Here is a 15,845-nt window from a genome sequence, read left to right as displayed (position 1 = left end):
AAGCACACTAATCTTTTGAAAATACAGCTTGCTTCTCACCTCCACACTGCACCAGTGTGTACTGGGAAGAGCAAAGATTAGTTTCCAGTTAAGCCAAAGCTGGACCATTACCACTCTTAAACATTGTCTATTATCACACACATTTCTGCCTACATTCACAATACATTGTATGTCAGTCTTTCATTTATTATAAATATTCATTGACACAATTCTTCACCATTGGAAACTCTAAATAAAAGTAAAAATACAGCAACTGCTAGGTGTCTAAAAGGAGGCAGAAGTGACACTTGTGTAAGTATTTTATAGCTCAACATGGTTTACTTGTGAGAATTAAATGATAATAAGTTATAAAGGATTTACAATAATACACAGATAGTAAAATAAAATTGTGTTGGTGCTTGTTGTTGCTATTGATAGAAAAACATGCTGTCTGAACTAATAGTTTATATCCCCATTTTGTCGTGGGCTTTATATCATTAGCTCAGGTATATAAAACTCTCAGCTGTTCTGTTATCTAACCCTCTGGGCTGTCACTATTGAAACTTTTGACTGTTTCCAATAGTCACATTGACTTAGTAGACTTGACAGGTTCCTGCAATTTCCAACATGCTAAGCTACCTTCCCTTTGTCCTCAAGTCATGCTCTGAGAGATTCTCTTGTCTCTGAAATGACTTTTTTCCTCTCTTATGTTTTTGAGAGCTAAGCCATCTGACAAATCAAACAAATAAAACTCTTGATCTCAAGGAGTGACATTGTCCAAAAAGAAATATAACTCATTACCTGACTTATGTAACCATGTAACTTATATAACCCCTATGTACATCAAATTTATAATAGCAATACAAAAATTTTAAGCCATAACTCTCGCCTAGATTACTGCAATAATCATCACTATCTTTCTGCCTTTGCTCTCAGAGTCTTTCCTTTCTCTGTCTGTCTGTCTGTCTGTCTGTCTGACTGGCTGGCTGTCTCTTTCTGTGTGTGTGTGTGTGTGTGTGTGTGTGTGTGTGTGTGTGTGTGTGTGTGTGTGTGTGTGTGTGTGTGTACGTGTGTTCTGAGAGTGAATGCTTTCCCTAAGTATTTGTGGTCAAAGCTAGTGTTGTACCACTTGAGCTGCAGCTCTGTTTTCAGTTTTTTGGTGGGTAATTGGATTATACAGAAATTCACAGACTTTCCTGCCTGGAATGACTTTGAACCAGACTCCTCAGTTAACAGCCTCCTTTTCCATGCTTTCTCCTTTTTCTGGCCACTATTTGTGGCATAGACCAGACTCTTCAGGCAAGTGCACTATGTAGATGCTCTTTTCTCTGTCCTGATTCCACATGGCACATTCTTTCACTTCCTTCTCACCGAGTGAGTGAGCTAAAACTAGAGCCCATTTCCCACAATCCTTTTTTATCTGTAGTATTCGCCTCTACTTAGAATTCATTTATTTTTTGTCTCCTCCATTAGCGTGTGAGTCCTGTGGGGGTTGGGATGTTTTGTTCTATTTCATCCACTTCTACAACCTCAGCTATTGTTTGTAACAGTGCCTGGCATATGTTTATTTTATAGTTAATTCTCCTAAAAGTAGTTCATGGTATCGTAGAACTGCCCAATTCTGCTGAAAACATATTATTTATTTCTGTTCTGACCATAATACTTCAACTGTCTGAAATAGTTTTAAAGATTTTTATGTCACATGGTTGTAGTTGGTTTATTTGTCAGAGTCCATCAAATACCTCTTAGCATTAAAAGACTTGCATAATTTAGTAGTTGCAAGTCAGATCCGTGATGCTAAAATGGTTACAGTATGTTCCTGGAATCACAGTCTGTCCCTCAGAGGAAGGTTATTCTGCTATTATCCCAGTGATAATTGCTGTCATTCTTACACATACTTTCTACTTATAAAATATTCAAGGTGATGGTGATACCTCACGAACTGAGAAAATGTATGTTGTTGTTTTATGCTAATGGAAGATATTGTTTCCATGCTGAAAAAAAAGTGAAAAATATGAGTCATAATCAGCCATGTAATGGGCCATACCTGACCCAAGCAACCATGAGAGGGTGGAGTCACTTGGAGCAATGGCTGGGTTTGATCAGAGGACCATGGACTGTCATATCTATTTCACAGGGACTCAGAGTAGACATGACACCTATGGTCCTCTAGGACAATCAGGTATCTGATGTACATCGTGCAAGTAGTCCATAATCCGTGGAGAAAAACGCTGAAGCTTTTATGAATAAACTCAGTAACACAGTTCTAAGCACTGCTGGAAATCGAGATTTATTTTGCAATTTTGAAAATTTACACAAATTATAGTATATATTAGTAATACTGTTATCCAAGAGTAGAATGAAATAGGTAGATGCAAAAATCCCAAATTACAAATTTCACAGGCTGTCTGTATTAATTAGACGAATGGCAATATTGTTGGAGAGCTTGAAGAAGTTCAAGATTGAGGTGTATGTCTCTTATTTTACTTACTATATTATCATATTTTAGGGAAAAAAACAGTAAATGAAAGCAACAGCAATTGGAGCTATGTCCAAATTACTGTCACAATGTAAGGCATTTTAGTTTTTATCTCACAAAGAAATTGGTAAGGAAATGTAGCTTACCTAACTAATAGCTAACCTATAGGAATCTTTTGTTCTTGAGATGAAATATTTTGTAGGGCAGATTGACCACATCCCACAGAGCCTTCTAGTTTCTATTCTTGGATGCATGTTGCTGTTTTGTCTATAGATAATGATGAGAAATTGTTTTGTTGAGAATGAAATAATTGCTATGTTCCTTCTTAACTTTATGTTTCTAATTTCAGATCTCCTTCCCCCTCCAGAGGAAGTTAGCGATGCCATAGCTTTAATGTCTGTTTTAGCTGCAAATCTCAAAGACTCACTTTCTGTTAGAAAATCTAAAGCAGGTGGTATACAATTTCTCCTGATTTGGAATTCTTTAAAGGCAAGAAAATTTGAAGTTGAAGTGCGGGTATGTTAGAAGCTGATGTCATCAGCCCAGTGATGTTTTGCTGAATAAGAAGAAAGCCTTGCTTTCCTGAAAGTCACCTGTACTGCTCTAACTTTCAAATGCATCACCGCCATAACCATTACAGCCTCATTTTCATTCACTCTTAAAATCCCAAAATAATTCTAGCTTGATTCTGATTTGGATTTTCAATAGAAAGTAAAAATATGTGAAATAAAGAGGTAGCAGCTAAACCAGGGATTTCAGCCACTGCATTGCTGATCTCGGGACTCTGGTCTGGAAGGAAGGGCATCTGAACCAAACAGACAGGAACTTTTGTTTACATATACTTACAGAAAATCTTGATTTGGCAGTCCTGCCTTTACTACTTGTCTAAGCCAGGTGAATGTTTTATAAAATACAAACAATGACATCATCAGCCTGGGAATGAGAAGATTAGATTAAGTCATTCTTGCAGAGTGGTCCAAATGTCGTGTGTGTTTTCTGTCATTTGTCCCTGAGAAAGCAGTTACTCTTTACTAAAAGAAGGGACACGTGTGGTACCAGACATAGAGTAGGTGTTCAGTTAGCATGGAACACATAGACATGGAATGATGATAAGAGATTTGTGTGCATGGTGAAACTACTGTTCCTAATTGGAGCTTAGCCTAGTTCTTTCATGTGTTTGTTTAGAGACTGAGGACCTAGGTCCAAACCTATTCAATATAGACCAGGCTTTTGGGGTCAGAATCACCGGGAGGAAGTGGGTGGTGGACAATATTTTCTAGACAAGATAATTAAGAAACCTCTCCAGTAATTGGGTTGCTAAGCCTTATCATGTCAGTGTCATCTCAAAAGCATTAGTTTATTTACCAATGTTTTTCACCAACATAGAACATCCTCATGTGATGTTAATCTTATTCTATGTTTACAATAGAACAAATAAACTCATGTGACATGATAAAATGTTGCAAATATGCTTTGATGAAGTCTAAAAAATACATACCCTGTGTACTTTTTCATTTTTGCTGTTGCTGTCAGTAAAGTGATTTTTTAAAAACCAGGAATTCTCTCTATTTTGTAAATTTATTTTATCTTCAAAATCTACCTCGAGGAATGTTCCCCTAACAAACATAACTCATTGGGACACATTATAAATCTTGTAAGGCTGTTGATCAAAAGGATATTTCTAGTTATTTGCCGCTAAGAGGACAGATCTGACATTGAGTTGTCCGCTTATAAGACACACAAAAGTCTTCTCAGCAAAAGGCCTGCAGAGTTTTCCCTTGCTGTTCCTAGGGGAATCAGTGAGGTTCTTTGTACCTCTGGAACTTTGCAGGGTCTTTGCCAATGAATTGTTCTCAAGATGGCTGTAAGGGAATACTTTATATGGAGTAAGCTCAGGAAAAGGGGAGCAGGACTTGTTTGCAAGAATGGGTCAATGAGTGATTTCCTCCTCAGAAGGAACACTTTGAGACTATGAATGCCTCTTGAGAATCTGTTTCAGTCATTTCCAGGCTCTGGATGATGATACTTGTTGCCTGTACCTATTGCCTGACTGTGGCTAAGAGCATGGTAGTATATCGTCTGTCTCCACAGGCTCAGGGAATAGTTGAAGGTAAGGATCTTAAACCGCAGTGACATGAGGGATTTTTTTCATTCATTTTTCCCTTTGAGGATGCATAATTTCCAAACTTCCAAAGAGTACAGAAGACTTGTAAAAGGTATAATAAATCTAAATTTCTAAATGATACCTTCACTTACCCTATTCCTAATAGAGGTCTGAGGTTAGGCTTTTATCTTCCCTCCCTTGCATTTTTGGTGGGCTCATTTGGTAACAACAAATCATATATAAGATGGTTTAGAAATTAGATGGCCCAAACCATAGAAGTCACATTGTACAGAAGCAGAACGAAGAGTTGATGAGATCTGGAAGCACCATAAACCACCAGTTAGGACAATTTGAATAAAGAATGTGGCTATTAGGGTTGGAAACCAACCCAACATTATGGTTTGTTGGAGTATTCTCATGTGTCTAAATTAATTTTACCTCCACATGAACAATAACCCCACATTTATCTCTACTCTGCTTGCCAACCAAATCTATTTCTTAGGTTCTAGCCAAGTGTGTGAGTGGGAAGATTAGGATCAGACAAAAATACATTAGCAGAAAATCCTTGCTAGTAATAGCAAGGAATGACTTCCCACTAATCAGCTGACGAGAACTGAAGTGCAGGTGGGTAAAGTGGCTTCTTCATGGCTGTAGTTAGTGACCAGTAGAGATAAACTTGATCCCATGTAACTGACTTCAGAGGTTATACTTCAGTCATTGCATATTACTATCTGCCTAGGTAATCACTGCTCAGATGAATACACGAGAGCCACATTTTGGATAAATTGACTGTCTATTTCAATAGCTTTCAGAACTATCTTCCCACCTGACCAAATAATAATGCATGGTGTAGATTTTTTTTGTGTGTGTGTCATCTGAAGTATGTAAAAGCACAACAATGGGCTGTATGAAAGAATCACTCTCTGAATGTTCTATGTATCGATTCTCTTGTTTATCTACTTTTAATGGTTTGAGAGAAAAACTTTGTGATCATTACAGGGTGTGATATTTAATAAGCAGAACATTGTATTTCTTCCTGAAGTATCCCATTCCTTGATGGTGTTAGGTTACTAGGGTATTACTGTTAAAGGGAGATTCATACTTTATCAGTGTTTCAGAGATCTTTGATTTGAAAAATGGCTCACTTGGCTTATTTTACCTAATACTTAAAGTACTTAACACTTAAATACTTAAAGATTGTACAGTCTCTGACTGATTCTTAATGCATTTTTATGCTACATTATAAATCTTCATTACAAGAAAGGACTTGTCTCTGAACAAATATGATAAGCTGCTGTGTTTTAAAATAGATATATAATCTGGGCTCTTCTACTGCTCCTTCACATAACAGGATCTGAGAACGGGATTCATTCAAATGAAAATGTCTACTAGTCTTTTCCAGAGGTAGAAGATTAAGGAATGTGTTACTCAGACTTCTATTGCTATGACAAAATATCTGAAAAGACAACGTAGGGGAGGAAAGATTTATTTGGGTTCAAGATTTCAGAGATTTTAGTTCAGCATGGTAATGAAGAGGAGCTTACCTAATGCTGGATAGGAAGCAGAGAGAAAATTCCTCCACTACTGACCTCTCTCCTTTTCTCCCCATTTATACTATCGGACCTCCTTACTTATGGAATGGTTGTTGCCCACATACAGGGCAAATCTTCTTCCCTTAGCAAATCCCTTCTGGAAAAATCCTCATGGACACGCCCAGAAGCATGCTTTACTAAACTCTTAGGTGCTTCTCAATCCAACCAAATTAACAATCAAGATTAGCCATCACAAGCAGTCTTGAATTAGAGGACAAGATGCAAGAGGGATGGGGTGGAAGGGGAAAGACTTCAGAAGAGAAGGAGAAAGGAAAGCTGTAAGAGCCAGCTCTCTCTGCAAAGTGCAACTCTCTGAGCACTCTTGATATCCCAGAGTTTTCATGGTAGGAGTGAGCTTCGTGGACAAGTTGCTGAAAAGCTGATATATTGAAAAGGAAGGCTGCATTCAATGATCCTGAGTTAAGTCCCTGATTTTTGTTTGAGCATTACATTGCTAGATGCTAGGGAGGATGCCCTGTCATTTCTTTTCATTTATATCTTGCCACACAATGCATTTTATTTTCTTTTTGTTCTTTGGTCCCCTGTAACCATGACCACACTTTTAAACATCGTGTCAATGAAGTTAATGAAGACCCTTTTACAGATTTCCTTTTTAGAAGAATCAGAGCAAGTAGCCTCCAAGAAAGGGTATACCCTGAATTTTTCTAAAATAATAGAAGAATCCAGAAAAAAATTCTGCATCTAGAGTTGTGCACTGGTGACTCAACTCCTGTAATCTTAGCTATTCCGGAGGCTAAGATATGATACTGCAGTTCAAAGTGAGCCCAGGAAGGGAAGTCTATGAGATTCTTATCTCCAATTAACCAGCAAAAAGTCAGAACTAGAACTGTGGCTCATGTGGTAGATTGCTAGCCTAAGCACAAAAGGTCAAGGAGAGTATCCAGCCCCTGAGTTCAAGCCCTAGGACTGTCACACACAAGCACACAAAAGAATTCTGAGTCCTGAAATTAAACCTCACCTCTCTTGTTTGAGTCCTGTCTGATCCATCTATTCCCAGTTCAGTAGTTTGATAAATTACTTTGATTAAGATTATGATTTTTAGATTTAATTAAGATTAATTGTTCCCTGTGAATCTGAAGAGAAAACTTAGGATGATTTTACTCTTCCTTATATTAGAAATAAGCCTCTGTTGAAGACAGAGCCTCAGGGAACTTGAAGTAAGAGGTTTCAGTAATGGGATAATTTCTCTGTAGTAATGGGGAGAGGAAGTGAGCTGAGCAGAAGGAATGATACATACTCACAGCCCTGGATTATTTCAGCAGAGACCTAAGGAGTCCTGCTCACCTATCTCCTCGTTCCTTAAACATTGGTTTCTCTGGCCTTGGGGAGCCAAATTATGACATTCATCAGCTGTCATTCTGATCTACAATATAAAGCAAAAAAAAAAAAAAACCCTCAGGACTATAGACTTAAAAAACTTGAGAGATGAGAGAGACTATCTTAGAACAGTAGTTCCCTGGGGCTATTTATGTAGATGAAGAAGATTGCTCTACTGGCATATATAAAGTAAGATAGACATTGTTAAGTGTTGAGTACATAGAGACAAGTAAGTACATTCTCTAAAGCAAAAATAAACATCATCAAATAACTTAATAAATGAACTTTCTCTTATAATCAACACTGAGGAGACAGTTTTACTGTTTGTGTCTTGCCAATCTTTTCTCATCACATTCTGTATTTACTTAAGAACTTATTTTAGAGCATCAAACCTTTCTCTAACATTGTGTGGCAAGTATTTTAAAGTTTATGAGTTACAAATGCATATTGGTCAATGCATTTGAGGGTAATAGTATAGGAAAATATCCTCATTGAGGTAGGTTGACAATTACTGATCGGTTACAGACTTTCTTGCCTGGGCTGGCTTCAAACCACAATCTTCTTCTCCTCTGAGAAGAAAAGTATTTTTGTTTTGAGAACTTTTACATCACCAGAGCCTGTGATGTAAAAGACTTCCTAAGTACTGAGCTGCAGGGAAGCTACAATTATTCTTGAGTATAACAAAAGAAGGTACTATACTTTTACACTTTGCTTTTGTTTTACAGTTACCAGTACATTTTAAAAATTGCAGAGAGAGAATAAAACAGTAAAAAAAATATCAGTGCAAGTCAGACACCAGTCTCCAAAGCACTTAACATCTATAGAATTAGTTCCTTTGGAAAAAAATGGAAAAGTTATGACTAAATGAGCACTAATGTTACTGATTCAGATATTGAACAATGTAAATATTGTGATACTTCAAGATTAAAAACTAAATAAACCTAAATTTCTGTAATTCTCTATTGTCTTTTTTGAGAGAAAATTAAATTTATTTTTAGAGTAAGTGTAAATATGTGACATGAAATAACAAAATGCTGAAACAAGGACACAGGTTGACCCATTGTAATAATGAGATGAACAAGGCACTGTGTTAAATATGAACTTTACAACTTCCGGGGGGAGGGGAAGGGAGGAATTGAGGAGATGGGGAAGGGATGGTAGGAGATAAACCAAGTAGGGGGTAACAATGCTCAAGAGGAAATGTACTCATTACCTTACTCTTGTAATTGTAACCCTTCTGTACAGTATCTTTACAATAATATATATATATATATATATATATATAAATTTTTATTTGTGTGTGTATGTATGTGTGTGTATGTATGGTCTAGTGTTCTAGGGCTTAAACTTAGAACTTGGGTGCTAGTAGTTAACTGAAGATGAGAGTCTTACAGACTTTCTTGCCTGGGCTGGCTTCAAACCACAATCCTCAGATCTCAGCTTTCTTTCTTTCTTTCTTTTTTTTTTTTTTACAAAGTTATTGTCTTTTTTTTTTTTTGGTTCTATATTTTTTGTGTGTTACCATTACATGGACAAGGTAACAGATCTCAACTTTCTGAGTTGTTAGGATTACAGGTGTGAGCCATTGATGCCTGGCTATTCTTTTTTAAAAAAATATTATTTTATTGTAAAGATATTGTCCAGAGGGTTTACGGTTAGATGAGTAAAATAAGAAGTACATTTCCTATTGAGCATTGTATTCTTATTATTTAAGAGATAGGTAGAAAACAGTGATCCTATGTGTTTCTATACATGTAGGTCTCCTCAAAGAAATGCATTTGAAAAATAAGTAGATATATCTCATAACTTGATTGTGGCCTTCCAACTCTCAAAAGAGTCTTTGTATGTGCTGTCCAGAGTTTGGGAAATAAAAAAGCAAATTAATGTTATGTCACATTCCCTACAGTGAATATACATTCTGGAGAAATATGACATAACCAAACACTACAGACATTAAGTTACTTTAATAATTTTTCTCTCCAAGTTATTCCCTCCACTAGTAAAATAATATGATATGGCCAAATATATTAGAAATTACACATTTGGTTTAGAATTCTAGCATGTATTATGTTTAAAGGGTTTATTAAAATAACACTAATAGTGAATTGTGTGTGTGTATGTGTGTGTGCGTGTGCATGCAAGTCAGTACTGGGGCATGAGCTAAGGGTCTAGGTGCAGTCCTTTAACTTTTTTCTCAAAGCTGATACTGTATCACTTGAGCTACATCTCCACTTCTGGTCTTTTTGTGTCAATTGATTATAAGAATCTCACTGACTTTCTTGTGCAGGATGGCTTTGAACTATGATCTTCAGATTTCAGCCTCCTAAGTACCTAGGGTTATAGTTGGTAAGCAATTGGTACCTGGTTCTAATAGAGATTTTTATTTAAAAAATTTCAACGAAAATAAGTTGCACTCCATACTTCAGCTACAAAACAGTTAACTCATTCTGCTTTTCATTGAATTCAAAAGGTATTGACTTTCAAAGTTTGATTGGCATTGATATTTTGTGTAGCACAAAGTAATAACTTGATTATAGAGGCTACTTGCTTCTAATTTAGTGACTATGAGTATTGAATTTGCAACATTTGAGAATCAAGAAAAAATGAGAACATAAACCACTGAATGATTTTGATACGTTCAAAGTAAAAGTAATACCATGAGATAATAGTCCCAACAGTTATTTTCCAATTCACATTCCTGATAAATATACAAATAAGCATTACTGATCCATTTTCCAGTCTGCATTTGCTATACATATTTTTGACTGTTTGTATTTATTTTGCCAAATCTGAAAATCACAGAAACACAAACTTCATTAACTCAAGAACTAGTATTATATGCAATGCTTTTGGCCATAGTGGAAAGTGTCCATTCAGTTTATGTATCAGTTCTGTATCTTACATTTGTTGTAAACCAGGAATGCATATTTTGTGCTTGCAGTTCTATTTTTGAACGTTCTTATCCATTTTAACTATTTCTCTGGACATGTATTTTCAAATATCAGTGCTCTCTGATCACATTCAAAGTAAAACAAGTTTTCTAAGCTTTTCCATGGATTTTCAAATCAGTTTATATTTTGACTTGAAGTAGTCACAAATTTTATAGTCATTAACTTAAATTTTTGTTTACCAATGCTGCTAGAAATGCCTAAATATTGAACAAATCAGGACCTGGAAGGACACAGTCATTAGCAGAGTAGGACCACAAGTTACAAACTGTCTGTTGCCATCATTGTCTCTTGAATCATTTTTAAATCTAAGGTAAACATTAGTTGTCTGTCTGACTTGCTCTTACTACAGATACAAAAAGGAATTTACTCATAGATGAGAGTTCATGAGTGTTTACTGAAAAAATTTATTTTTGTAGATATTCCCCCAAACCCAAAAGGAATTAAAAAATGTGCTCAAGAGCATATAAACTCAAGCAAATGATTGGCATAAAGATTAGGACATGCTAATACTTAATCTCTGCCTCCAGATTGCTAGAATTATAGGAGCATACCATATGTCCAGCTTTGTTTACTTCTCCTTGGAGACTTAGAGTACTCCTAAGTATAGATTTTGATGCTAGATGAGCTGAGCTAAAGCAAATGAGAAGCATCACTTTATCATGTAACTGGCTCTTTTTTTAAAGAGTTCCCACATTTTATTACCATCAATTAGATATACAAGGGACTGTCATTTTGACATATCCTTATATACATACAATATACCTTGATCAGACTCATCCACTCCATCCCTCTCTCTCCTCTCCCCTCTCTCTTCCCAAATCAGTGAAAGTGCTTTGTTCTATTTCTACCTAAGAACATAAATTGTCTTTTTTTCATATTTACCCTCTGTCCCCCTTTCTGTTTGCCCTCCCCCTCCCACAAATACTCCTATTCCGGGTAGGACTTGCTTTAAATTCCTGTCATTTGTTTCTATTTTTTAAAGTGTATACTTAAAAAAAGAAAATTGGTCAACTTGTTCTTAATTACTCATAGTTATAGTTATGTTACTTTAGAGGCTTGTTCTTTATTTTGCAAAGAACACATAATATTATAGGCTTATTTAGTTATGATTAGATAGATATTAAAATTATATAAAGACAAAATTTTAAGCCCTATTAGCTTTGTCCTGGATGAAGCATCATATTTATTTCAAATATGATGATATGATTACTGAACAATAATGATCAGTCAGTCATAAGCCAAAGGTATAACACCAGATTCTTCTAAATTAAAATGATGAAATAATTCATTTGTGTTTTATGTCAATTACATAAAAATATTATAAATAATATTTATAATATTTAGGACACTAGATTTTTACTCCTTGTTTTTGTGAAGGTTTATTGATGGAAGAAGTAGAAATAGAAAAGTATCTATTTCATAGAGAAATGTGAATAATACTGTGAAGGTTAGAGGTTGTAGAAAGAAAGAGATGAAGGGGGAAAGAGAAACACATATCACATTATAGAGTACTGGTTTGTACTTTCTAGACCATGTGTGTATTTTAATATCATCTTTACACCTGTAGCCTTGCAATTCTTTTGTTTTTAGATCATCCTTTGAATTCAATTTCAAAGCAGAATTGAAAAAAACAAAGGTAAAAATCAAGGTCATCTTGTTACTTTCCAGTAGTTCTTCAAAGAAAAGTATTCCACGCTGGAAAGGGGATCCAAAAAGGATTCAATGTTGTCTGTGGTTTCTAATCAGTCACCATACACCTAGATAAATCTTATTATCAGAAATCTTTGAGAAATGATACAGTACACCTGTTTCTTTGTCCAACATACTTAATCACTTATTGGTCTCTACTCTTTGGTTTTTGATGGCTTATTTTCACTTTATTTTATTTTATTTTGTTTGTTATGAGGCTTGATCTCAAGATCCAGGAGCTGTCTCTGAACTCTTTTGCTCAAGACTCAAGGCTCTACCTCTTTAAGCCATAGTGCTACTTCTGTTGTGTGTGTGTGTGTGTGTGTGTGTGTGTGTGTGTGTGTGTGTGTGTGTGTGTGTGTGTGGTAAATTGGAAATAAGAGTTTCACTGGCTTTTCTGCTCAGTCTGGCTTTGATCTGCTATCATCATATCTCAGCCTCCTAATTAGCTAGGATTACAGGCATGAGCCACGTGGCTTATCTTATTTTATTTTTCTTTCTTGTTTTTCCTTTTGTCTTCTTTTCTCTTTTTCTTTCTTTCTTTTTTTAAAGCTGTGAATTAAATGCAGTGCTTTATCCATACTAAACATAAGCTGTACTGTTGGGCCAAAACCTCACTTTCTACTATTTTCTTCCTCTGCTTTGGGGTTTTGTAAGCTTCCAATATTTATAAGCACAATGCATATAGCAGCAGTCACACTTTTCTAGGCAAAGGGTCCATCTTACACTAAAATATTATTATTGTTGTTCTTGTTTTTTTAGTTAAATATTTTAACTTTTTCAAACTAAGCAAAGGACCATTTGAGAATACACTGTTTGTTTTTATATTTTTAAATAACTAGGCATCAGAAACTATGTTTCTTACTGAAATGAATTTCCATTAGTGTTTAACATCCTGTAAAGACTTTGGAACTTACAGATTTTAGAATTTATTGTGAACATGAATGATGATTGCGCAAGTAATGATAGGTTGTAGCTTGAGTAACATTTTAAGTAGATAATACTTTCCTATATAGAATGTTAAATTATGTTGTTATTTTGTTTTAAATATCTTTAAGTCGTTGGACAAGGGGTTTTCAACACAACATGTTATTTTTAAGTAATAAAGATTTTGATTACATAACCAACACTATCTTAAAAACTCAGCAATTAAATAAGCAGTATGAATTCATCTATGTCAGGCACCAGTGATTCACACCTGTAATCCTAGCTCCAGTTAGAAGCCAACCAGGCAGGAAAGCCCATGAAATGCTTATCTCCAACTACCAAAAAAGCTGGAAGTGGAGCTGTGGCTCAAGTAGTACAGTGCTAGCCTTGAGCAAACTGTTCAAGGATAGCATCAGGCCTGAAGTTTAAGCCACAGTACTCATGCACATATGTGCATGCATAGAAACACATAACACACATGTACACCCACACAGACACCCCCCCAAACACACACCATACACACAAAGAATACAGCTATACATCTGTTTTATAACAATTTTATGTATTTAAGACTTTTGTGGACTGCTCTATGTTTTTATGAGACTGATAAAATAGCATGAACATGAGTTTTAAAACATTTAACTGAGTGATTTAATTTTTTTAAAAAGCAATATTATGAAGGATTTGCTTATCCACTCCACCAGTAAATATTTGGCCACATATAGACTATCAAGGAGTTTAATCCTAACAGATGTTCTCTTAAAACACCTGTTGGAGTCAATTCTGCCACTGGCCCTTTCAAGGGAATGAAGTTTAATATTCTCAAAGCAGTGAGAGCAAGCTAGTTGGAATGTTAGAAATGTACATTTGCCATCTGCCTCTAAGCCTCATCCTAGTAAACCAGCTCCTGATATACCGTGTTGATCTTTTGATTGTCTTGTTAATAAGAGAAAGCCACAAATACCATTAGGATTAACTAATGGATACTTCTGAAGTTCGTTAAAGGGAGTGATTTTACTTAATAAGCCAATAAACAATGAAAATTTTCCCTGTTTTTTTCTTTAAATTTTGCTTCTCACTTTTATTGTTAATGCTGTGACTCTGTGGACAATAAACATGTTCACAAAACCAAAATTGTGGTTGTGCAGTGAACAGGGTTAAGAGTTCTTTCACTGTCTCCCAAGTAGTCTCACATTGTGCTTGACTCTAATGAAATACGCCAAACATGACCATGGCGGATTCGCTTCAAAAGCGGATGTCACACAATCCGGGTTAGTATCATTTCTTCAGTATATCCATCATTTTCTATGTATAGTATAGGACGGAACCAAGCACTGTCGGGTTGAAAGTTCTGAATGGGAATAGCTGTTTGAACGCTTTAAATTTGAAACAGCAGAATTGCTCCCTGATCTGGCTTTAGTGAGTGGGAAGATCATCTTCATCTTTACACCTTCCTGCCCTTTCTAAAAATAATTGGGCCTTTAACAGGGAGCTATTTTAAGCAGCTCATGTTCACTCCCTCTCATAGGGAGATGCTTATTTTGACCACTCACACGTGTCAGCTTCGCATGTGTGCACTTTCGGAATACTAGACCATGCTTCGCACCAGTTGTATAAGAGACTTGCCAATGTAAAGACACTGCGATTACTAGCTTCGGAGTCAGAGGGTTCATATAATTGCAGGGAAGACCCGTTTTTTTTAGGGATGTGGATATGCTCCTGAAATCCTCCATTTCAGACGCTGGCACATCAATCCTCAGCTTTTCGGATCTGTTTGCATAAAACCTGGCTGCGATTCTGCTCCAGAGACCTCCGTGATCTTTCCGCATTTAATAAACACTAATAGGAGGCACTACCAGCCCGTGGATAAGGGAAAACTAATGAGAAACTGCCATCCAATATCTGAACAGCAAAGACAAAACCAAGCCAACCCCCAAAGCCCAAAGCAAAACCAACAAAGAACAAGTCAAACAATCCATGCTCACAAGAAGACGCGTAGAAAAAATACTGAGATGTAAACTTGAGTTGATAATTGACCTAAATCAGTCACTTGACTGGCATGGAGTGGGTACTTTGTATTTTTCTACTTTGAAAAAAAAAAGAGTACAAATCTATGTTATTCTGAACAACTGGGACCAAAAAAAAAATTATGGTGTGAGAAAATACAGACTCTAAAAGCAAGATGGAATTTAAGCAGGTAAAGCCTGTTTCAGAGTCATGTCATTCCAGTGCAGTTGTACCTAGACCTCGTATATGCGCCTCTAAGAAATTTCCATTTTTTCGCATCAAAAAATCCAGATATGAAGCTGAAGCTGCTTTCTTCGCCAACCTGAAGCTGTCAGATTTCAACATCATTGACACCTTGGGAGTTGGAGGTTTTGGACGAGTAGAGCTGGTAGGTGATCACTCTTTAAATGCTTTTGAAAGCCTCTATCTCCCTGTGCTTTGTCCCTCCTTGCCTAAGATTTCATTCTCTTTTGCATTTTTCTCTCTTGTCATTCTTTACTCTTGTTTCAAAGTAAGGATAAAATACATTTATTCAGGCATGTCAGAGCCTATGATGAAGAGGGGCTGTACTATGGAGTCATGATACTAAATGAATATGCAATGATGAATAAATATGAAATCACTTTTTACCTCTTCATAGTAAATGAAAGGTTAACACACTCAATGCACAGCCAAAAAGCGCTGTTTACTCAGGTGATTTTCTGTCATTTTTTCTTCCTTCATTATAAGCAGTTTTCACTAACAATTATGTAATCTAATGGTAATTATGATTTAAGTGT

The 15,845-nt window shown here is 35.9% G+C and overlaps 1 protein-coding gene across 3 annotated transcripts in view; it reads left to right on the top strand.

Moving 5' to 3' along the window:
• Prkg1 (protein kinase cGMP-dependent 1) overlaps positions 1-15,845 on the top strand; it is a 1,047,684-nt gene that overhangs the window by 996,825 nt on the left and 35,014 nt on the right. For all 3 annotated transcript variants that reach the window (XM_070021099.1, XM_070021098.1, XM_070021100.1), the window contains one exon: positions 15,358-15,454. In XM_070021099.1, coding sequence (XP_069877200.1) covers positions 15,358-15,454 — 97 coding nt within the window. The remainder of the gene's footprint in view (positions 1-15,357; positions 15,455-15,845) is intronic.

The sequence above is a fragment of the Dipodomys merriami genome, unplaced genomic scaffold, assembly GCF_024711535.1.
Source record: "Dipodomys merriami isolate MVZ:Mamm:240054 unplaced genomic scaffold, mDipMer1.0.p SCAF_14, whole genome shotgun sequence".
In the NCBI taxonomy this organism is placed as follows: Eukaryota; Metazoa; Chordata; class Mammalia; order Rodentia; family Heteromyidae; genus Dipodomys; species Dipodomys merriami.
Note: the sequence above shows the minus strand (reverse complement) of the source record. Positions and strands in the feature narration are given on the sequence as shown.